A 25,590-nucleotide genomic window follows, 5' to 3' on the forward strand; every position below is an offset into this window, starting at 1 on the left:
ACAGGGAGGGAAGAGAATAAAATTATTGCAACAGAAACTCTCGAAGATAATTTAGAAGTCTAAATACAAAGATAATAAAATATAATCAATTAAATTTTGAATAGCCAATTAAATGAAATTTAATGGTGGCCCCTTTGACGGGCACCAGGTCCAAATTTATGGGAAATATCACGAGCAGAGATGTGAACAACTACAATAAAATAAAACAAAGTAAAAACAGAAATAGACTGACCATTATGCCCCATCTCTTTGTCAGTGGTGTGGCTTTGCATTTGAGTGCTTGTATCTGTCCTATTTTTAATTTTTGCTGCATCAGGACCACCGCTATTCAAGTCCTCTGCACTGGCGGTTCGATCTGGGGATCGGATGGTGGACTGATCTTTCGATTGATTCGCCTCTGCGGCGATTTGGCTAGCGATTGAAATGCAGCGATTCCCTGACCATTATTGGCCTTGTGGTCCTCTGTTCAGATGGGGCATAATGGTCAGTCTATTTCGGTTTTTATTTTGTTTTATTTTATTTTATTGTAGTTGTTCACATCTCTGCCCGTGATATTTCGCATAAATTTGGACCTGGTGTCCGTCAGAGGGGGGCGCCGTTAAATTTCATTTAATTGGCTATTCAAAATTTAATTGATTATATTTTATTATCTTTGTATTTAGACTTCTAAATTATCTTCGAGAGTTTCTGCTGCAATAATTTTATTCTCTTCCCTCCCTGCCGGTTTGATCATTATAATTTCACAATTTTCGCTCTTCTGTCTTGTCATGCCGCTGGTATTTTTATTTATTTTTTATCATTACTGTATTCTCATTTAAGTTTATATCTCAAGCATCATGTAGAGGAAAATGCTTTTTGCTGCCTCTGATGTATGCTTTATCCCTTTTTTATGTAAGATTCAGTTTTCAATTATTTCAAACATTATTCAAATAAGTGTGTATATATATATATATATATATATATATATATTTTTATGTTTATTTAATGTTTGTTTGAAATATATATAATATTAACTTCATTTATTACTATTATTATTATTATTACCATTACATGTACAGACCCCCAGGAAGAAGTTAGACTGCACATGCTAACTGGTTTTCCTGTTCCCTATACACCTAAATATCTATACAGATAAGAAATAAATACCTGAAACTAGATTAAATCGACCAAATCGAAGCAATTTGTTAAATTAACCTATATATATATATATATATAGATTGAAATGAAATGTATACAGTATTTAAAAGCTCGGAACATATCTGGGAACTCTTGCATTGATTAAAGTACCCAGCCCACTTTCTATGCAATTATCATATTTCTTCTTGCATCTTTTTCTCGGAAAAATTCCTTAAAATTCATAATTTGGTCAAATAATCTAATATCATCGATTTTCGATTATACAAATGATGATACAGTCCACACAAATATTTATAAAAAAAAAAAACAACGTAATACAAATATTAACTCGGTTATATAATTCTGTGCCTCATACCACATATATACATTGATATATATATATATATATATATATATCAATATCAAAGTATTAAAGATATTTCACTGGATTTATACGTTATCGTTATTTAAATATATATATATACAGATGTTATATAGCTATATATATTTATGTAATGCACTGAGTACATAAAGCGACAAATTGTTATAGAAATACATAGTGATGTTTTTAAATTGTAATTGTGAGTTTCTCTTGTAATTAATTTTCTTGGCTTATTTCTTTCCAACATTTCTCCACAGCATTCCTGTTCGAATGCAATTTTTCTGTTTTGTCCCATATTGGTCGTCGAAGATACACCTTGGAAATAAAAGCTTCAATGTCCATGTTGCAATGAATGTGTGGCAGCGAGCTTAAATAAAAATTCATTTAAGCGAGCAGGTGGATTAGAACAACCAGCACTAACCAATTCCGATATGTTTTTGCGGACCCCACTGTCTCGAGTGACTTGGTGGAGAGGGGATGAATTACATTTTCCATTAACGATTAAATTTGGATGATTATCAGTGATTTTTAGGTATAGCTTAGTAATGAAAATCATACAACATGCATTTTTCAAATTAATTAAGTTTCATTTAATGTTAACTGCAGAAGGGAAACCGAGATTAATTAGAAGGGAGGAAATATGAACCCGACGGGTGTTATCAGTTACTATCTTCTTTAAGGTCTTCATTTACAAATATAATGCATATTTTATGCACGCACCGTGCAGTCTGCAATTTGTTGTACAAAGCAAAACAATAAGAAACTTTTTAATTAAAAAGTTTCTTATTGTTTTCAATGATAATAAAATTTAATGTGAAGTTTTTAGAAACAATAAGTATAAATCTAGAAATTGAAGTAATGAAAAAGTTCATTTTAGATATTCCAAAACTATTTCTTCTTTGCCATAATGATGATTATTTATTTAATTTTTTTTTTCAAAGATTTGAAAACAATAAGGAACTGATGGGCATACCCGATATCTGTACATTACAGTAGACAAAATTTTGAATGTCATAATTTATGTAACGAATTGGAAGTTTCTAAATATTCGGAACGAATAGAGAAACGCTGTTTCCAATTCGAATAATAAAAACACTGACTGACCGACTATTTCTACATACAGTATTCATTAGCACTTTACAAATAAATATAAGAAGGAAACAAAGAACTGTGTTACTTTGAGAAAATAAAAATATATAATGGTATTTTATTTTTATTTTTTATTTTGTTTTTTGTCAACATTTCTCCATGGTATTCCTGTACAATGCAGTTTGATACTTCTGTCCCATATTGCGCATCTGACAAATCAATAAAAGTCAGTCTGAAATCAAAATTTCAGTATCCATGTTTAAAACTTTAGGATTACAAGTTTTCTCTACATCTCCGTGAATTCGTGCTTTTCTACAGCAACAGTAGTTCTAAAAATTGCCTGAAGGCCAGATAATATCAGAGGTGTGAATAACGCGTACCCAGTTAAGTGACATCTGTACTTCCCTGAGACCAGTAAGCTTAAATTGTTGAGGTAAGCTGGGGGATTAAAACAACAAGGGATGCCGCTGTCCACACGCTCTTATTGTATGCACTCCCATTAACTTACATTGTCATTTAGGCTGCTGATTCCAAGTAAGCGGTCACCTGCGTTCTACATGTGAGCACCCATAGTTCTTACAACAGATTTCATCCTGCTCCAGCAGAACCTTCAAAGAAGCCTACTTCATAAAATGATCCAGAAGCTCCGCAATCAACAAGGGATTAACTTTCATGACACTTATTACAATCTATTCCATAAGGATATCCTGAAGAAATTCTCAGCAAAAAGATTCCAAACCACTCAATAAGAAAAAGAAAATCCAGAGTCCCAGTTGGGGCTTAAAATTTAATTTTTAAAGCCGGAACTTAAATTTAATAAGAAATTAATCAACAAATAATAATAATTATCACTATTCTAATAACGATAACAATTTTATATGCTTTGATGATTTGTTAACTGTTAATTTTAATTGTTATGATTAAAACAAAATAATTTTATACGGACATTGCAATTTAACCTAATTTTAAAATCAAATATAGTATTACAACATAATCGATTATTAAATACTTCATGTCAATCTAATAATCCATAACAGATTAAAAAGTTTAGAAATATCAATAGATACTCTCAAAACCAGTCCTCATTCTGCTCCTCCCTCTTTCCCCCTTAACCTCAGAACCAACCTAATCTCCCATCATAATATATCCCTACCCAAAATTCACCAGGTTTGCCATACAATAACCTCCCATTGACTATAAACAGTCAAACTTATATTATATATACTTATACAGGGTATCTCAAAAATATTGGTACAAACATTTAGAGGATGTAGGTAACATCTAAAGCAGTGGTTTCAACCTTTTATTAATAACGGCACCCCTAAGTAATTTGTTTTATTTTGCAGCGCCCCTACTCAATTTTGTGCCTGTTAGATCTGATTCTCTCTCTATGTATATATTCGTGTATATAACACAATATATATATATATATATATATATATATATATCTGATAATTAAAATAAATCTGATATTTAAAATAAAATAAAATAAAATTATTTTATTTTAAATATTAAATATTATTTATATATTAAATATTATTTATTAAATAATATTTAATTATGTATTAAATAATTATTAAATATTATTAAATATTATTTATATATTAAAAATAAAATGAAATAAAATTATTTTATTTTATTTTAAATATCAGATTTATTTTAATTATCAGATATAATTAGGCTTCATGTGGAGGATGTGCATTTGCTGCCTCTAATGATAGCTTCATATTTATATTTATTTATTTTCATTACTTTTGCCTAACTTTTACATTACATTATAATATATATATATATATATTGTGTTCTTATTAAAGCTTATGATTTAAATTCTGGCAAATTGTATATGATTATTTCTATCATATATATATATATATATATGATAGTTATTACAATAATATAATTATAAAAATTACATTTCATAATACAAATTATATATATACAGTATATAATTTTATTCTTTCTATAGATATACTAAGTAAACATCAATTATAGATCACAACAAAATTAAATAGATACTGTACACCTTTTTATAATGAAATAAACATGTAAATTAAAAAATAATAATAAGTTTAAGTAACTTAAACCCAAATTATGTGTCACCCCTGGAATGTTGTTGCGGCACCCTGATTGAAAACCACTGATCTAAAGGAATGTGAATCGCATAGGAACCCATAACCAGAAACGTCACTAAGTCGGTACACGGCGCTGTTCATCAGTTCGTGAGAGGGAAAATTTCTGGTTTACTCATTCAAGCAGTAGTCGCCACATGAAGAGCATGCATCAATATATGAACTGTGAGCTGGCAGACATGCACCTAGTGTATGGATTAGCAGAGGGCAATGACGAGCCGCTCGCTCAACGAATTTATGGAGAACGCTTCCCACAGACAGACATGAACCGGACCACCATTTGTTTGAACGTGTGCATCAAAATTTGTGCGATTATGGGTCATTTAGAGGTAACAGGAGTAGTGCGGTCATTTAGAGGTAACAGGAGTAGTGCGGGCAGACCACGTTCAACGCGAACATCCGCCATGGAAGAAAGTGTGTTGGATGCCATCCAGAATAATCCTACTACCAGCACACATGCGGTTGCCTCTGCCTTAGGAGTGCCTTGTTGCAGTGTACAGCATGTCTGGCACGACAATTCCTTATACCCCTTTCATCTCCAAAGGGTTCAGTTACTGCTCCCCCAAGATCATCCTACATGAGTGGGCTTTTGCGCAGTGGTTTCTCCAAGAAAGTGTTCAAGACTTGAATTTTCCAGCCTATGTTTTGTTCACAGATGAGGCTTATTTCACTCGGGAAGGCTTATTCAATCAGCACAATGCTCATGTGTGTGTCCCCATGCAGCACAATGTCGCTTCGCAATAAATGTGTGGGCAGGTATGGTCGGTGACTGCTTAGTTGGCCCATACCTGTTACCATCCCGCATGAAATCCGCTAAATATCGGATCTTTCTTGAACAAGTTCTACCAGGGTTACTTGATGATGTTCCAGCAAATGTGAGACACAACATTTGGTTTCAACATGACGGGGCGCCTGCCCATTATGGAAGGTGTGTTCGTGACCATTTGAACAGGCATTTTGGCATCGATGGATTGGCAGTGGTGGACCCACGTTCACCTGATTTATTGAGCCTTGATTTCTTTCTGTGGGGGGCCCTCAAATCTATCGTGTATGAATCGCCTGTGGAGACGGAAATGGATCTCGTGGCGAGACTCTTCTGCGCTGCTGCTACTGTCAAAGAAACTCCGAGTGTGTTCGACTGTGTCCGCCAATCCATGCTGCATCGGTGTCACGCATGCATCACATCTCATGGTGGAACCTTCGAGCATCTGTTGTAACATCATGAAATGCATCCATCTCTTACTCCATTGTTAATATTATGTCAAATAAATGTTTGCCACTAATTATTGTCTTGTGTTATTTCTGCTTCTTGTGCCTCTGCTACTACTTTCCCATGACGTTTCCGGTTATGGGTTCCTATGCGATTCACATTCCTTTAGATGTTACCTACCTCTCCTAAACGTTTGTACCAATATTTTTGAGACACCCTGTATATATCAAAGAGACTCTACACCCAGACCATGTTACAAGTAAGCTTTTCCAACTAATTTAGAGAGTAACTGTAGAGATTTTTTATAAACCATATTTATTTATTTATTAATTAATGAGTTAATTAAATTATTAGGAAAAGTGTAATAATTATGATAATTGTACATGTAAAGGAGTACAGTCGGTCCTCGTATAACACGTGTTTGCATTACACGAATTCGATCATACACGATTTATAAATATAGGAACGTTATCTTATATAACACGAACCGAATTCGCTTATACACGATTCGCCTTTGTGTTTACAAGAAATGGCAGTCGAATGCGGAATCACCCCAACTGAACGCAACACGATAGGAACGAAGAAGATTCTGAAAATGTATTTATGTGTTTTATATCAGTGAAGGGGAAACACATTTCACCATAATAACGTAAAAACCAACACAATTCCAGCTATCGATATAATCGCAAATGCAATTAGATGGAGTTTACTACCAGTTTATAACAGATTCCACTAGCAGACACGCAACTGGAAATTGTTTTTATTGTTTTATGGTAGTAACCCCCAGAAATGTGCTTTAGTAAAATGTGAGGTGTTAATAGTGTATCTCGGCCTTTACGGTGTTGTTTATTCAGTGGCTATACGCGCGCAGCTTTGTTTATGTGTATCAAGCGTGCCTCCTCGTTTTGTAATTGTGCTTTATTCCCTAAAAATGAGTAAAATTAAAAGGTGTGAAAAGGAAGCGTCCTGGCTAAGACACTGCAGATTCAGAGAGAAAAAAAAAGAAGCAATATCGATAAACAGAGGTGGACTGGGTCAAAAATTCTTACCCGGGAAAATTTGTAGTGGCCTCATACTACGGTTTATGGCCAAAATCACACCGGCCTCCGGCCCACCGTGGTTTCCCCCTTAAGGCTTATGGCCAGTCCGCTTCTGTCGATAGAGAAAAAATATGAAATTGTGAAACGCTTTGAGCGAAATGAAAGACCATGTGATATTGCACGTGCTACAGACCTAAATGAGGCAACGCGGAGAATTACAAAGAATGCAGAGAAAATAAAAACAACTTTCATAGCGGGAACAACTCAAAGTGTAATTAAAATCCATTAGATTAAGACACAAAGAATTGGAAGAGATGGAACGGCTGTCATCTCTTTGGATAGAAAATCAAACAAAAAGCAAGTTTGCTTACGATAGAAGCAAAAGCATTAGCAATATTTTATTACGACTTACGTATTATAATTTATACTTACGTATTATAAAATACGTAAGTATTTTATTACGACTATTTTATTTAATATAATAAATTTTTTACGAATAAAATACGTATTTTATCCGTAAAAAATACTTTTTTAGTATTAAAAAATACTAAAAATACTTTATTATAATATAATATTATTTTTATTACGTATTTTAATCGTTATAAAATACTTACGATTAAAATTACCCGATTATTTATTGTGTTTGGTAATGTTTTGGTTCCAAATGTGTGTTCAATCTTGGGTGGTCGGCACCTAACCCTACTTTTCCCATAGGGGCTGTTGTTTATATTGCACGATTTTGCATTGCACGAGGGTTTCTAGGAACGCAACTATCGTGCTATACGAGGACAGACTGTACGTGTATAATTAGAATACAAGTACTCCTATAGTCATCATGATGATTAAAGGAGTACTCCCTAATAATAATGAATTCCTCATGATTATTAGGAAGTCTATTACTCAATGCATGCATCAAATTATTCTTGGTGCTGTTTACAGAAGAGGTTATTTTCCTCATCTGAATGTGATTGATGCAGCACATAGATCTGGATTACCTTAGCCTGTTTCTTTCCCCCTTCTAAAAGGACTGTTATTTCAGTAATGGGGGAAATGAGATTTAAAATTTGAAATATATTTCCTCTCTCTCTCTCTCTCTCTCTCTCTCTCTCTCTCTCTCTCTCTCTCTCTCTCTCTCTCTCTCTCTCTCTCTCTCAGTTCACCTTTGGTTTTAATCCATAAAATTGGGAAGGTTTTATGAGTCCTGGTTTCTTTGGTATGGATATCACTTCTGAAATAAATTTCACATATGATTGTCTTTATTTTATTTATGAATGCATTTTTTATTTATTGGTGATGGCTTTCAAATTTCTTAGGCATTATGTTACTTAATGACATGATTTGATTTGTTCACAATGGGAAATTAGTAAGAAAGCATTTGTTCAACTTTACACTTTATATATAATGGGTCTCAAAACAGAAGTTTCCCTTGTTGTCAAATCAGGTTTTATAAGTTTACAAGACAACAAGAATTTCCATAACGTCTTACTATCTGAAATTTAAGTGAAACTTGTATTTTTCACCAACCTGTTTCTCTATTCAGGAAAATTACGCCGTTAGATAAGTACAGATAATAGAAATGATAACACCTAGCCCCCACCTTAGTAATTTACAGTGAACTCAAAATTTGTCAAATTTATTTTATGTATAATATTAAATATTAAGGTATAATTCCACATTAAACATTTTTTTTTTTCCTTTTTTTTTTATGAAAACCCCAAACACGAGAGGTATTAGAACCTATAGCACTTAGTACCATGCTTGGGTTGGAGGTTGAGAAGACGAAAGAAGATGTTTGTTGACATTATACTTGAACTTCTGTAGATTGTAATTTTCAGGAAATATGTACGAAGGAAGTTGTTCCAGAAAACGGCAGTTGAATGAATAAATGAGGAAGATGAAAAGTTAGTTATGTGAGTTTGAAGTTGGACAGTAAATGGATGTTGGCGGCACGTGTTCGGACTGTTTTGAAAGAGAGAGAGCTGGAATTATAGAAGCCAATTCAGAAAAAAAGTGCCCATGGAAGTATCTGTAGAAAACGCATGCAGCAGAAACAGTACATCTATGAGACAGCAAGTGGAGTGACTCTGTTAGAGAGGAGTCATTAATTAACTTAACTGCCCTCTTCTGAATGGAATCTAGAAGCCTGAGAGAGGTTTTGGGGGCACCGCCTCCAAAACCTCTCTCTATTTACCATAATGTTAACATCAACATTAAATAAAATGTTACTTACGGAAATAAAGCATCCAAAACTCTTTGACCTGTCAATAAAGGATGATTGGCAGCCAGTTTCTCTGTAACAGGCCTCATCTGTCGTACAGGCCATACTTGTAGCATGGTGAACTGAGATTTTGTCCCATCAAATTCAGTTTCCAGTACAACATCCTAAGAAAACAAAGTAACACAACACAATAACTCAATGTATTTCAAGTAAAAGGCTAGGAAGACTGCTAACAATATTCAAGAGATTACAGTAAATGAATTTAAAATTCATTTACTGTAGAATAGTAGAATGCAATATCTATTTTCACTCTGTTCAATGACTAAAAATATACTATTTAAAAATATTTTATATGAAAAAATGCAATGAAACAAGTTTTCAATAAGAATGAATTTTGAATTTTAAACATGAGCAAACAGCATCCAGAAATTTAAATTATTTTGGTTCAATTAACTTTGTTTGTTTGTTGTTTTGGTTTTTAGGAGCATTAGCAACTAAGGCCATATTGCTCCGGGATATGCAGTGGTCATTCCCTGACCTTTCCGCATCCTCCGTATTTGGTGGTGATGGGCTCGAACCCCGGTCTAATCAAGAAGCGTGTGTTACGCACTGCTGCTCCTTCCCACCTGGCTACGGAGGTACCTAATTAACTTTGTACAACCAAAACTAGCATACTGTAAGTAAATCATCCAAATGCCTTAGAAGTTCAAACTCTTTTAGACTAAAGAAAATGAAAATTATTTTGGTTTCACCAAATTTATAAGGTAAATTCTGCATTCTGTATGACATTTACTAGCTCAACTGAACTAACATATAAACTGTTGTTTGAATTTCTGCATCTCTCTCTAATAAGTGCATAATAATAGAAAAGTTGGTTACAAATATTTAATACAGCAGAAACTATATGGCCTTAGAATAAATACTCAGGGAAACAGATAACTACCTTGTATTTCTACATGCTTGGTTCTAATCAATTTTTCTACAAAAAAAAAAAAAAAAAAAATCCCCTCCAATACTGGTTCTAAGCCTGGATGAATAAGGAAGAGAGTTGATACTAGCTCCTCTTCTGAAAAACCAGCTACAAAACTTTTTTCCATGTCAAAGATGATTCCTTTAATGAGTTGTTTGTTTGTTGTTTGTTTGTTTTGGGATTTTTTTGGCGCATGTGCATCTACGGCCATAGTGCGCCATACATAGGTTAGTATTTATGTTATTGCTTTATGAATCGAGAATCAGAAAACTGATTGTTGACTAGCTAAAGGAGGTGGTATACATTGATCGCTTTGAGAAAGGTAAAAATCTTTGAGGCATCTGTTTTATTGCCCAAAAGTGAACTAAGCGTTAGTGGATCTTCAGTTGTGGCTGGAGTGAAGTGATTCTGGCGTTCTATTGTAAATTTTGTGCATTCCACAAGGATATGTTTCACTGAAAGCACTGTTTTACAGTGATCACACTGGGGGTGAATCTCCCCTCTTAAAAGGTAACCATGAGTAATATTAGTGTGACCTATTCGGAGACGAGCTAGTATTACCTCCTGTTGTCGAATTACACTGAGGCTTGAAGGCCATTGCTCAAGATTTGGCTTGATACTTCGAAGCTTATTTTCAAGTTGGTTTTGCCATGTTGATTGCCACTGGTACATGCATTTTTCTGTATTATTCATCTATAATCTTGATGTAGAACTCTTCACTGTACATCAGGTGGTAAGTCGGCCGCTTTTGCGGCATTGTCTGCTAATTCATTTCCTGCAATTCCCATATGTCCTGGGACCCAACTGAAGTGTATGGTTTTTCCAAGCTCAGATAAGGTATATAAAGAGTTTGTTATTTCTTTAACGACTGGGTGGGTGATGTTCATGGTGTTTTCCAGGGCTTGAAGTGCACTTAGAGAATCAGAGAAAATTATACTGTTTCCAATATTGGAGGTCTCGATATGCTTCAGTGCAACCTGAATTGCTAATAGTTCGGCAGAAAATATACTGAACTCATGTGGCAGTTGGTAGGCCTATGTTATGTTCGGGAAAACTGCAGCGATTCCAACGTGGGTGTCGTTCTTTGACCCATCTGTATGAACTACAACAAAGTTTGGAACCACTGCAAGGTACAATTGCAAGAAATTTTCTTTATGTAGTGCAGATTTATCCCATTTATGAAGGTATTTATCACATAAAGGTGGAGTAATGCTCCACGGAGCAAGGAGTAGTGGAGGGTATTTGAGATATTATCAAAACTCAGGTTAAGTTCTTCTAGAAGATGTCTTATTCTTATCCCTAACGGTCGGTTAGCGGTAAGGCGGTTATGGTATAACCTGCTGTGTTGGGGGGTGAAAAGTAATTCCCAATTTGGGTGTTCGGGCATAGATCTAATTTTATATGCATAGCGTAATATAAGTTGTTGCCTTCTGATAGAGAGAGGGGGTTCGTGAGCTTCGGCATATAGACTATGTATTGGAGATGTGCGATATGCTCCTAGAGCAATGCGTATTGCACTATGATGGAGAGGATCAAGCCAGCGAAGGACACTAGGCCTTGCTGAGCTATACACTGGTGCCCCATAGTCAAGTTTTGATCTTATTAAAGATCTGTATAGCCGTAATAAGGTAAGGCGATCAGCTACCCACTTTGTTGCTGAGAGAACCCGGATGATATTTAATTTTTGTTGGCAGGCTGTTCTTAGTCTTTTAATATGTTCCAGGAAGGTAAGTTTATGATCTAAGGTGATTCCTAAGAATCGTATGCTGGGTTGAACTGCTATTGGTTGTCCGTTCAGTTGTAGCTCCGGGTGTGGGTGCAATCTACGTTGTCGGCAAAAATGGATGCACAACGTTTTTTGAGAACAAAGTTGAAAACCATTGGTTTGTGCTCATGTACTGATCTTATTTATTGCCCCTTGTAACTGTCTCTCGATCATATTCATGTTTTTCGCATGGCAAGAAATACTAAGGTCATCTACAAACAGTGCCTTATCGATAGTGTTTGGAAGTTGTTCAGCAATGGTGTTTATCGCAATTATAAAGAGTGTAGTACTGAGTACAGAGCCCTGGGGAACTCCTTCTTCTTGAAAAAATAGTTCGGACAGTGAAGTTTTAAATCGAACCTGGAAAGTTCTCTTGACTAGGAAGTTGCGTATGAAAATCAGGAGATGGCCCCGAAGTTCGTGGCGATGTAATTCGCGGAGTATTCCATACTTCCACGTGGAATCATAGGCCTTGCTGATGTCAAAGCAAACCATTACATGGTGTTCCGATCTAAGGAATGCATTCCGAATGGAATTCTCTAGTCTTACTAGTATATCTAGTGTTGATCTGTTTTGTCGAATGCCGAATTGTGCAGAATGTAAGAAATTGAAATTTTCCAGGTACCATATCAGTCGAAGGTTCACCATCTTTTCAAAAATTTTGCAAAGGTCAAGGCAATAGGTCTATAGCTAGTAGGGTTTGTCGGGTCTTTTCCTGGTTTAAGGAAGGCAAGGACTGTAGCGTGGTGCCATTGTTTAGGGAATGTGTCTTCCCGGTAGAGCCTATTGAACAGATCAAGAAGTGACTGCAGTGATTCAGCACTTAGTTCCTGTATCATCGAATAATGGATATTATCTGGTCCTACAGCGCTACGCCTAGATGTTGACAAGGCTCTATGTAGTTCGTGGATAGTGAATGGTAAGTTATATTCTCCTTCTGCTTTTGAAGAAAAGTTTAACTTTTCTTTTTCTGAATTTGCTTTGAATCTTCTGAAGGCTGGTATGTAACTTTCTGTTGCTGATGTTTTGGCAAAAGTTTCTCCTAGTATATTGGCAATTTGGGTAGGGTCAGAAATGTTCTGCCCTCTCCATTCCATGATAGGCTGAGGTGTCGTTTGATATTTACCACTCATTTTCCTGATTGTTTTCCAAATTTTATGTGTGGGAGTTGCTTGATTGATGGTTGAAGTGAAGCGAATCCAAGCGGCCTTTTTATTACTGCGTCTAACATACCTGGCTCTTGCTCTAACGCGTTTAAACTGAATGAGATTAGCTGTTGGATAGCGCCTAAAAGTATTCCAAGCTTTATTTTGGTCTCTTTTTTGCTGCACGGCATTCGTCACTCCACCAGATTTTTGGGTGTTCAGGTAAGTTTGGGGAGGATTTTGGTATAGCTTGTCCTGCTGCATGTAATATAGTTTTTGTGACATACTCAGCTACTTCCCTGGTTGGGGATTTTTGTATAATTTCAGGGTCCAGTTTAGCTAATTTTTTATACATCACCCAGTCTGCTTTATCAATTAGCCACTGAGGAATTCTAGTAAGATGATAAGAGGGCTTATTCAGTAATTCAATTGTAATGGGAAAATGATCACTATGCAGTGGATCATTGTTTGCCGTCCACTTTAGAGTAGGATACAAAGTTGCTGAACAGATAGACAAATCTATTGCAGTATATGTTCCGGAAGGAAGGTGAACATAAGTAGGTGACCTGTCATTTAGAAGGAGGCGGTTGTTATCATCTAAACATTTTTCAATTAGTTTTCCTCTTTGGTCGATATTGTTGTTACCCCATAGTGTGTGATGACCATTTAAGTCGCCCAGAATGAGGAAAGGTGTGGGAAGTTGAGCTATGAGGTTGTTTAGATCATTTTGTTGGATGGGAAAGCTTGGTGGAATATATAAGGAGCAGATTGTAATATGGATGTCAGCAGCTACACGGACTGCTATTGCCTCGAGGGGAGAGTTCAGTAAGATCTGTTTGACAGGAACATATCGGTTTGTTATAACAGCTACGCCACCATGTGCAGTATTTTGATCGGTTCTATCTTTTCTAAAGATATTGTAATAAGACAGTTTTGGTGTGTCTTGAGGTTTGGAATACGTCTCTTGGAGGCAGAGACATATTGGTGTGTATTTAGAGGTAAGGTCGTACAGGTCATTAATATTGGCACGGAAACCACGACAATTCCATTGAATTATTGTGTTCATTGTTTATCTCTAGTTAAACTTTCCGAGAGTTTTCTTGGTGCTGAGGTTCTCTGTTTTTCACTCTTGTTTTTATCTTTCTTTCGAAAGTAGGGCCTTTCTGTTTCCATATCTTCTTCTACAAAAATGTGTAGGACCGGGTCATCTGGGGGTATTTCCTTAGTATCCATTTCCTGTTGGTGACCAGAAGTTACGATTTGTTTTTCTTTGCGTCCTTCGTCCGGGGAGTGGAGATTTTCGATTGGTATAGAAACTGGCATATTGACTGCCTGAGTTTGAGTTGCATTGTACAGTGTTTTTACGTAGTTCGAGAAAGACTCTTTTGGGGGTACTGTTAGTTCAGTTTGCGATGCGGTTGATTTGAGCATACGTAGATCTGTTTGCGAGGGTTGGTTGTGAGATGTTTCGCTTTGCTTCTTGATAGGACACGTTATGATTGGTTTTATAAATCTGAATAAGTTTCTCAGTTTTCCAGCGATCGCATGTTCTAGCGTAAGCGGGATGGTCTTTTTTGCAGTTTGGGAATATCGGTTGGGGTGCAGTACAGGCTTCACAGTTGTGCTCAACTGACCCGCACTTTGCACAAGCAGGAGTTCCCCGGCAAGCTGTCTGGGAATGTCCGTACTTCTGACATCGGAAACACTGCAGTGGGTTTGGAATATAAGGTCTGACACTACAGACCAAATATCCAGCCTTAATGGATGCTGGGCGATGTGGTGTATTAAAGGTCAGAATGAGATTGCGTGTAGGAGTCAGAACTCCTTCTTTTCTGGTGGAAATTCTCTTGACCTGTATAACGCCTTCTTCTTTAAGTTCTTCAAGCATCTCCTCTTCGGACACATCTATTAAATCCCAGTCAGAGATCACTCCTTTAGAGGTGTTCAGTGATCTATGGGGTGTCACAGTAACTGGCATTCCAGCAAAGAGATTAATATTCAAGAGCCGTTCTGAGTGTTTACTATTAGAGGTCTCGATCAGAATATCTCCTGACCTAAGTCTTTTTACAGACTTAGGAGCTCCAGCTCTGCTTTCTAATTCCTTTTGTACTCTAAATGGCGAGATTTTGCCAATTGCATTTTCACTAGTTGAGTGCATGATCAGGAAAGCTGGAGAAGGATAGATGTCAGAGTCAGTTTTCTGCCGTTTTGAAGTTCCTGCAATAGAACTATCTTTTTTGATGTCTGGGGTGCATCTGGCAGCCCAGATAAGTCCGAGTTTGATTTACTCATGACGTGCTCTTTTTGGCCCCGGGAGATTATCTTTTTCTCCCAGGTTACCAGCCCCGCCACGGGGAGGCAAGAGCGGTGCCACCTAGTGACCCAAGCGAAGAGAAGGTTAGTATTAACAAAAAAATAAAACGGGGGTTAAAGAAAGGTACTTTCCTTTCGGGGTTATATAATTTGAAAGATCTGTTCAATTATAATGCTCAAGAGTTAACGAATGACTTGCGAAACTCAGGAGAAACGTATACACAGTAAAGCGTATCAGATAATCACTATGAAAAGGCGCTGTGGTCACTAATATCGCTTGGCATTCGGGGCCCCTTTAATGAATAGATAATGCTATCCCCTGGAAGCAATGCAAATCAAAGGTAAGAATAAATAAGGGTTCCTACAGGTTGTAGGGATAGGAGCAACAGACTCTGCATTATTTTGGATAAAGAAATGAGAGAGAGAGAGAGCACGGGTGGGTGGGTGGAAACAGTAATGAAGAGCAAAAGACTGGTAATGGAAGGGAAGACTTTAAAAGTTATAAGTGCTTAAGCATCACAGCAAGGTAATATAGATGAGAAGACTAAAATAGTTAGGTAGAAATGCATAAAATCATACAAAATGTACTTAAAAGGGGAAGGAGACTATTGCGTGTGGGGGGAAGAGGAAATAATCGGGTAAAAACAAAAATATTTGGTAGATTACATGGTAGGTAAGAACGTGAAAATCAGATAAGAGGAAAATATTCTGTATTGGAATTAACAGTTCCTATAAACTGGCCATTATAGCATTCTTCCTGAAGAAAGGTCATAAAACATTCATTATAAGTATATTACAGATTATGAGTAATTTGATTTGGGGGAGGAGAATGACTAAGGATTGCAAAAATTGTGAAACTATAAGACAGTTAGTTTTGGAAGTACAGTCGAACTTGGTTATAACGAGCACGGAAATAATGAGATCACGGCTGTAATGAGCAAAAAGCTATAATAATTTTAATTTATGCATATTTCCATACAATCACTCACTGTTATAACGAGAGTACTACATGGATATACCAACAAGTTTTGGTAACTATGCAAACATTCTGAATATTTGCATAGTTACCATAGTTTGCATAGCTAGTCAAAAAAATCCAATTCTTGGAATAGATGAAAATGAAAAGGGCAACTTAGCTTTATAACCACCTACATCAGATTAGCAGCCAGTTTATGACCTCTTCCTTCCGGGTATGGGCTACACAATAGTGCATTGGCATTTCACTTGTCGTATTACCCTATTTACAGATTGTCTTGTATTCAGTGAATACAAGACAATCTGTAACTTCTAAGAATTTGGGAAATGGGACTTCTAAGAACTTTGTATGCATTTCGGGACATCTAAGAACTTTGTATAAAGTCAATTGATTTGCAAAAAAGTCAAAATTATTCGCAAGTTAGAATGTGGTGCAAAAAATGTTGAAGTGTGTAAAAAGTTTTCTTCGTCCTCTTCAAGTGTATCAACATTGGAGGATAAAGATGTTTACATATTAGCACTGAAAAAGAACACAATGGGGGGGGGGGGGGATTTAGAAAGTGCAAGGTTATAAAAGTTGATGAAGCACTGCTTCAATGGTTCACCACACAAAAAAAGTGCTGGATTTTCAATAGACAGTCCGATCTTGAAGGCTCAAGTGGAAAAATTTGCTAAACAATTTGGATGCGACGATTTTGCGTGTAACAATGGTTGACTGGATCGATTTGAAAACCGACATAACATTGTTTATGCAAAAATTAGCAGAGAATTTCGATCTGCAGATCCAATAATGGCAAATGAATGGACTGACCGTGTTTGGGCAGAAATCAGGAAAGATTTCAATGACGAAGACATCTACAATGCAGACGAAAGAGGACTTTTTTTTTATAATTTGACACCTGACAATACATTTAAATTCAAAGGGGAAAAATGTGTTGGTGGAAAAAAATCAAAGGCTTGCTTGACGGTGCATGTATGCACAAATATGACAGGAACTGACAAAAAAAAATTGTTATCGGAAAATCGTTAAACCTCTGTTTAACGATTACACTGCAAACAAGAAAGCTTGGATGACTTCGGATATTTTTCAGCAATACATAAATGATTGGAATAAGGAGCTATTCAAAAAGAAGAAAAATATTTTATTGTTAGTTGATAACTATCCTGCACATCCACCAGATTCAAAATTTTTCCAACATTAAGCTAGTGTTTCTGCCTCCCAGTGTAACATCAATTTTACAACCAATGGGCAGAGGTGTAATCAAGAGTTTGAAAGGATTTCATAAAATATTTATAGTTCTACATCTGATCAGTCAAAGAGAACAGAAACTTACCAAGTCTATATCGATATTGGATGCTATAAATTTATTGAATGATGTGTGGAACAATGTTACTGCGACAACCATATTGAACTGCTTCAAGAAATCGAAATTAAATTGTAGATAAAGAAGATGGAAATGAAGAAAACAACTTACTATTATCCAAATGGTTGCTACGTAACAATGTTATGGGTTTTAATACAGATAACATCGATGATCTGTACAAGTCGATGACAACTTATTAACTAGTGGTCTTCCTACAGAAAGCGACATTGCAGATACTGTGCTCAACGAAGAGGATAACAACAATGGTAAAGACTATGATTGTGATGATGATATGACAACTGAAAATTAATCAAAATCAGTGCCAACAATCCCACAAGCTCAAGGTGCAATGGACAAAGTCAATTTTTTTTGAAGAAACTAAGGCAAATAATGAGACTTTTTAATGTGTTGAGGTCTTAAGAAATATCAAAGTGAAATGTTTAAAACAAACATCAATTTTAAGATTCATAAATAAAGACCAATTGAAATCGTGTTTATTATTAAATAGTATTGTTTTCAATTAGAGAGAAATAAATTGTGTTTAGTATCAAGTGTATGGTTTTTGAATTACAGAGGAATAAATTGTGTTTAATATTAAGTGTATTGTAGTTTATACAAGCACATTAATACAAATAATATGTAGGTATATACTTATATTTTTTTCTCTCTAACATTTCTTTTTGTTTTTTGAATCTATCTTTTTATCAAGTTATTGAGAATTTAAAAAAATAGGAGGTAGATTTAACTGATATAGTGTTCATTGTTTAACGGCCACAGGGATTCCTTCATCTCCGCTATCACTGATATAGCAATTAATGGTTATGACGAAGAATTTATGTCAGTCCCTTGATGCTTGTTATAACCAAGTTCGATTGTATATATTAAAAAAAAGGAGGATAGGAGGAAGAAGGATAAGATTTGCAGTAAGAAATAAAGTTGTTGTTATTTGGTTTTTAGGGGCATTAGCAACTAAGGCCATATTGCTCCAGGGATATGCAGTGGTCATTCCCTGACCTTTCCGCATCCTCCGTATTTGGTGGTCACGGGCTCGAACCCCGGTCTAATCAAGAAGCATGTGCTACGCACTGCTGCTCCTGCCTACCTGGCTATGGAAGAAATAAAGTGGCAGAAACTGAATGCTGAAAGGTGACATGTAGGGAAAAAGGACTGTAAAAAGCAAATTGAAATGGGAATGTCAGTGAGATGTGGGAATGATTGTCTGAGGTTATAAAAGGCAGCATGAGAAATATATCATGGGGAAACAAAAGGAAATTTTAATGGTGGCATTACTGCACAACATTGTGAACAAGCAATAAATAAAGTTCTAAATTCCCACCCACCCAAACAGAAGCAGTAGTCGGAAGGGATTTGGAATAAAAGGTCACTGAAGAATAGAATATATTACATACCGTAACATCATAGTTGCCAGGTTCAGCAATATATACAACCTTCCCTCTGGCCCTTGGAGGTAACATAACTTTGTGGTTGATCAGAGTATTTTCATGCACAATCCCATAAATATCACCTCCAGTAATATGGCTGCCAACCTAAAAGTACAAGTTACTTTATATATATATATATATATAATTATTTGTACTAAAGTAAATTAGGAAACAAAACAAAAAACATTATAAACCTTGACATACCATTTTAAAAGTAGAGATTTATTCAAGGAATAAAATACACAGTGCGGCAATTGTAAAACGAGGAAAGTACTGGTTCTGCAATCTACTAGAAGTAAAGGCAGTCCTTGAGGCTGTCACAGACATTCTCTCAGGTATGCCAAGATGGGCTTGATACATGGGAGTCTAAAATGCTTAGGGAAATGATATTTGAGTGGCACTCATGTCAAGTGGATCTAATTTCAGTAAAGTCCGGTAGACATATGACAGCCAAATCCTCTGCATGCACTTTAATGATGGTGGGACTGTAACTCTTTGTATAATCCCCCCCATATGCAAGTATTAAAACACGACACATAGCATACTTGAGGTCACCCAGGTGCGAACCAATAAGCAAGAGTCGAGGTGTGGAGCTCACACCACACAGAGGAATGCTGCCTGCGTGTTACCAGGCAATACTGAGTGGCAGATGACTCTCATCATCCAGTGCAATACTACCACTTTGCTTAATGGATGCTTGAAGGGGTGAAACCTGTTTACTCTCCAGAGCAAAGCTCCACCAATCCTCCCATCTCTTCCATTGTGCAGTGTGATTGGTGTCTTTTGAGGTTATGATGGACATTGTGGTGATATACAATTTTCCTTACATTTTGAGTATACAGTGCTAAAACAGTGTTCACAGGCCGACCACTAGATATGCCACCAGACCAAACCAACTGGCAACTCTATAGGAGACTTCCAGATCAGCTAGTGTATAATCTCACTGCCTCTAATCTGGCAGATAGTGATTGGAGAGAGTACGAGTAGTGTGTATGCAGGGGATTTGTCAGGGCCACTTTATGTCAAGGAGCTTGGTATACTCTTTCCATGTGCATGCCATATCCAAAAATTTCATTACTTCATACAGCATGTCTTCCCCACCTTTTCTTACTACTGAATACATCATGAATTGTCAAATTAATAAAACAAACTTATCTGCGAAAATATTAAACCTCCCAAACACTTCCTCGTTCATCACAAATACACATGGACTCAGTTGCAATCTCAATGAGGCCCATTTCCACTTACAGTCTGCTAAACTCCATATACTTTTTCTGACAGAATCCCAGTTATCAGTTGATTCAACCACTGCTCATCTCAGTTGTCCAAATTATTTGCTGTACAATTCCTTTCACTTTAAAGGGGGTAATTGCGCATATGTCCATTCCGATATTCCCTGTAAACATTTGCTCAGATCATATCAGTGAAGTTATTCTTGTAGGGACAAAATCTTTTATTCCACATTCCACCTTAAAATCCAGTCCTTTATCTAAACTTTAGTATTCCAATAAATGTGCTAAGGCTGTTTAACATAAGAATGTTGCATATTGTAATTGGCTAGTGTCCTAATCTCCTGGTTCATTTTCTGCCTACACCAAAGCTTGCAACCATTGTAAGGCAGTTATTAATCAGGCCAAACCAGATTGTGAACAGGCTAGGAGTAGAAAACTTCCTTCTTGTACAAATAGTTATCAAGTATTCTGATCTCTTGCCAAAGCTACTGGCTGCAACTTTTGCCCATCTCTATTCCTTTGCCTTCTATCTCTATTCCCACCTCTGTCAAAACCAGATGGTTGTACTGCCACTTCAGCCAAGGATAAAGCTGACCTGCTAGCATCCTACTTTTCTTCCGACTCATGTATTGATGATCTTGATAAATCACCTCCTACAATTCCCAGTACACTCCATTAATATTTGCCTATATCCAACCAGTTCCTAATAGGGTGACATCCCTCCAGTCCAAATCAAAACCATGTTCATCGCTTTCTACAATAGCAAGGGAATTGTGCACAAAGAGTGCCCAATGGCCAAAGTGTTACTTCTGCCTACTATCTGGACATTTTGAAACATTTATTGCAAAGAATCTGTCATGTGCGGCCTAAGTATGCAGAAGACAGCAATTGGTTCCTATTGCATGATACGCACAAAGCCACAAATCTCTCACTGTTCGCGAGTTTTTGGCTAGCAAAAATGTCTTTGTATTTTCACACAAATCATATTAGCAACACTTAGGCCCATGCAACTTCTTTTTGTTCCCTAAGCTCAAGGCACCACTGAAAGGCTGTTATTTTCATGACATCGATCCCATGTGACAAAAATATCGAACAGTACACCAGTCAGTCTTCCACCAGTCATTCCAGTTGATTCGTGATCGTTGCATGCAGTGTGTGAACATGGGAGGACATTACTTTGATTAAACCAAATGTTTGTTTACTCATCATACATGGGATCATTATTTTTTCTAGCATCAGTCTCATTTTCCAATTGAAGCACCATGTAAATCAAGTTATATCATACTTCTGAGATAAGTAACATCAGCTTCTCATTCAGAAGTGAATTAATTTGTGATAATGAGAGAATAATAAAAATAATAGCTTACATAAAATGAAGTACATTTTGAAAATATCAAACATGTATAAAAGTGCATAATACTAAAGCAGTGAATTGCAAGATACTATCTAAAACAGCAAACTGAAAAGATACTATAAGACTGTGTATGAAAGGAATGATAAGAGATCCTTTAAAGTTGACATCCTATTCGAATGATCACAGGGAAATGTATATTATAGACAGTCTTAGATTTCACCAATTATAAATAAAAGAATGAAATTAAGTTAGAGTCAATTTTTTTAACTCATGTAAGCCAAGAAGTATGCATTAACACGTCATATTCTAAGATATAATTGTCTCACAAAATTTTGAAAAACAAACAATCATCACAAAAGTGCTAAATAAACCTATTTTGGGTATTCTTATTTACTTAAGAAGAAACTGCCTGTTGTGAGTTTCAAAAATTGTATAATAAATATATACTTTACAGAATATGAGAAGAAATCAAAGTTTTAAAGAAATTAAAAAATTATAATAAATAAATAAATTGGAGCACTGTGGCATTGGGGACAAGTTACTGCTATGGATTAAGGGACGGTTGAGTGGCAGAAGACAGAGTGGTTATGAATGGGCACTGCTCTTCTTAGACTAATGTTATTAGTGTAGTCCCCTGGACTCCACTAATAACTGTTGTTTTGTACATTTATCAATGTTAATGATGAAGGTATATCAGGCATAGTCCCCTGGACTCCACTAATAACACATCAATCAATACTTCATCAATATCATTAATACTTACTGTTTACAGTAAGTATTAATGATGAAGGCATACCAAGCTTATTGTCTAAGCTTGCAGATTATACAAAGGATGGCAGGGTGGTTAATGCCAGGAATCAAAGTACACTACTGCAGCATGACCCAGAAAAATTTGGCAGATGGGTTGAGAAGTTGCAAATGAGGTTTAATATTGGTAAATGTTTAAAAATTACTACCACAATGGTCAATGAACAACAACTGTAGTATGCCATTGACCACGAACTCCTGGGCAATGGTGTTTGTTACTCAACAACTTCTCAACTCAGAAGACTGTTTGTGTAATCTTTTATCATAAACATAAGAAAGGCACCTGGGGTGGATGGGATCTATCCAGTTATATTAAAGGAGGGGGCAAAGGAACTAAGCAAACCCTTAGCCATAATTATGAGAGCATTCTTAGACTCAGGGGAAGTCCCCACGGACTGGAGATGTGCAAATGTATTCCCAATTCACAAAGGGGAATCTAAGGGTAACACGAATAATTACAGACCTGTTAGTTTAACTTCTGTTCTGGGTAAAATAATGGACTCACTGGTTAAAGATGCACTGCAGGATCATCTAGATAAGACTGCAGCAATAATTCACACACAGCATGGGTTTGTTAAGGGAAAGTCTTGTCTGACAAATTTGATTGGATACTATGATGTGGTTACAAAGGAACTAGATGAAAAAATAATTTTGATATCATATACTTGGATTTCAGGAAAGCTTTTAACACTGTTGCGCATGGAAGATCACTGTACAAATTGGAGCGGTATTAAGGATAAGCTGCTACAATGGCTAAAAGGGTGGTTGAGTGGGAGAAGACAGAGAGCAGTAACCAATGGATGCTGCTCTTCCTGGACTAATGCTATTAGTGGAGTGGAGTCCAACATGGTTCGGTGTTGGGCCCACTGTTGTTTTGTACATTTATCAATGTTAATGATGAAGGTATATCAGGCATAGTGTTGAAGTTTGCAGATGATACAAAGGTTGGCAGGATTGTTAATGACAGTAATGGCAGTGTGCTACTGCAACAGGATCTAGAAAATTTGGGAAGATGGGCTGAGAAGTGATCTATCGAACTTTTGCAAGTAGAGATAGGGACGTGATAATCCCATTATATAAGGCTTACGTTAGACCACACTTGGAATACTGTGTTCAAGTATGGAGACCACACCTAAAGAAAGACATCGAGTTTCTTGAAAGGGTGCAAAGACAGATAACTCGCCTGGTGAAATCAGCAAAAGGGCGTCCTTATGAAGAAAGACTTCGAATATGTGGGTTGCAGAGTTTGGAAACTAGACACCTTAGAGGAGATTTGATTGAGGTGTTTAAGGCTCTGAGAGGCATCAGTAAAATGAATGAGGATGAAATTTTCAAGATTATAAATGATTCTAGAACTAGGGGACATAAATTCAAGTTAAGGGGGGAAATGTTTAGATTGGACTGCAGGAAGTTTTATTTTAGCCAGCGGGTTATAAATTACTGGAAAAGTTGCTTTCATGGGTGGTAGAGGCCGACAGTTTGGGGAAATTCAAAGGTCATCTGGATAGTACTTTCGGGTAAGGGAAGTGCATAGGATGATAGGTTTAATTTCCTTTTTTTTTATTAATTATTATTATTTATTTATTTTTTTTGTTTTTATCATTGTTTTGTTCGGATTTTTTTTTTTTTTTTTGGCTGGTGAAGCATAAGCCATAGGCTTTCTTGCACCATGCGGCCATTACTAATACTAAAGTGGCAACTGAAGTTTAACATTGACAAATGTAAAGTACTGCATATGGGTAGAAGTAACCCAAGAGGAATGTACCAACTGTGTGATACTACACTTAGGATGGTAGAAAATGAAAAAGACCTGGGAGTGATTGTGCAGTCAGATATGATGTTTTCTGAGCAATGCAGACAGAGCAGGTCATGGGGTATTCTCAATGATATACAGGAATTTTGCTAGCAGGGAAAAGGAGGTGATTATCCCTGACCATTGTATAAGGCAATGGTGAGGCCACACCTTGAGTACTGCATACAGGTCTGAAGGCCTCATTTTAGGAAGGATGTAGAGTTGCTCGAGCAAGTACAGAGAAGGGCAACAAAATTGGTGAGCAGAACGAAGTGGTGGTCTTACCAAAAACGGCTTAAGTTCTGCAAATTGCAGCATATGGAGAGTATGCACCTGCGAGGTGATCTGATTGAGGTGTATAAAGCACTGGATGGGTTGAGCACGCTGAATTCTGATGGAATTCTTCTGCTTACTCAGATTACTCACCTGAGGGGGGGGGGATAAATTCAAATTGAGAAAGACAGTTGTAGAATACACGTGTGGAAATTTGCCTTTAGCCAGTGGGTGGTTAATTGCTGGAACAAACTTCCATCTGTTGGTGTGGAAGTTGATAGCTTAAATAAATTCAAGGAGGAACTGGACATACGTTTAGAGCGAATGGCTGTGTGAATTTTTTTTTTTTTTTGACTGATGCTACATAAGCTTGTAGCTTGCTTTCTTGCATCACATGCCTCTATTATTACTACTACTAAAATGAGGCCTCCAGATCTATATGCAGTACTCAAAGTGTGGCTTAACCACTGCCTTATACAATGGAATAATTAATCTTTACTTAGAATTTGGGGTCCCACTCATCCATACACTGAGGACAAAATGCATGAGGGGGGGGCCTAACTCTCCTAAGTTGAATGGATTGAGTAACCTCAGTGCTGATGGAATCCTTCCTCCTGCTCAGCTTACATATGAGGGAGTTATAAATTCAAATTCAGGAAGGTTTTTTGCAAAGTAGAGATGTGCAGAAATTTTCTTTTGGCCACAGGGTGGTTGATTGTCAGAACAAACTCCTAAATGCTGTTGTAGAGGTCAGTAGTTTGAATAAATTCAAGAAAGAACTAGATACACTGTTAGAAGGGACAGACATGAAATAAGGGGAAACAACGTGGACTAATGTTATTAGTGGAGTTCCTCAGGGTTCAGTTTGGGTCCATTGCTGTTTTCTGTATTTATAAATGATATTGATGAAGGTATATCAAGCTTTATGTCCAAGTTTGCAGACGATACAAAGGTTGGCAGGGTTGTTAAGGACA

General features: G+C 36.4%; 1 protein-coding gene across 2 annotated transcripts in view; it reads right to left on the minus strand.

The window, feature by feature from the left end:
- Window positions 1-25,590, minus strand: part of LOC150080074 (V-type proton ATPase catalytic subunit A) — a 344,703-nt gene that overhangs the window by 247,571 nt on the left and 71,542 nt on the right. For both annotated transcript variants that reach the window (XM_090381821.1, XM_090381822.1), the window contains exons 5-6: window positions 19,126-19,263; window positions 9,197-9,348 (exon numbers count right to left, since the gene is read on the minus strand). In XM_090381821.1, coding sequence (XP_090237947.1) covers window positions 9,197-9,348; window positions 19,126-19,263 — 290 coding nt within the window. The remainder of the gene's footprint in view (window positions 1-9,196; window positions 9,349-19,125; window positions 19,264-25,590) is intronic.

Source organism: Mastigoproctus giganteus, chromosome 9 (assembly GCF_048544385.1).
Source record: "Mastigoproctus giganteus isolate SK-2022 chromosome 9, ASM4854438v1, whole genome shotgun sequence".
Classification (NCBI taxonomy): Eukaryota; Metazoa; Arthropoda; class Arachnida; order Uropygi; family Thelyphonidae; genus Mastigoproctus; species Mastigoproctus giganteus.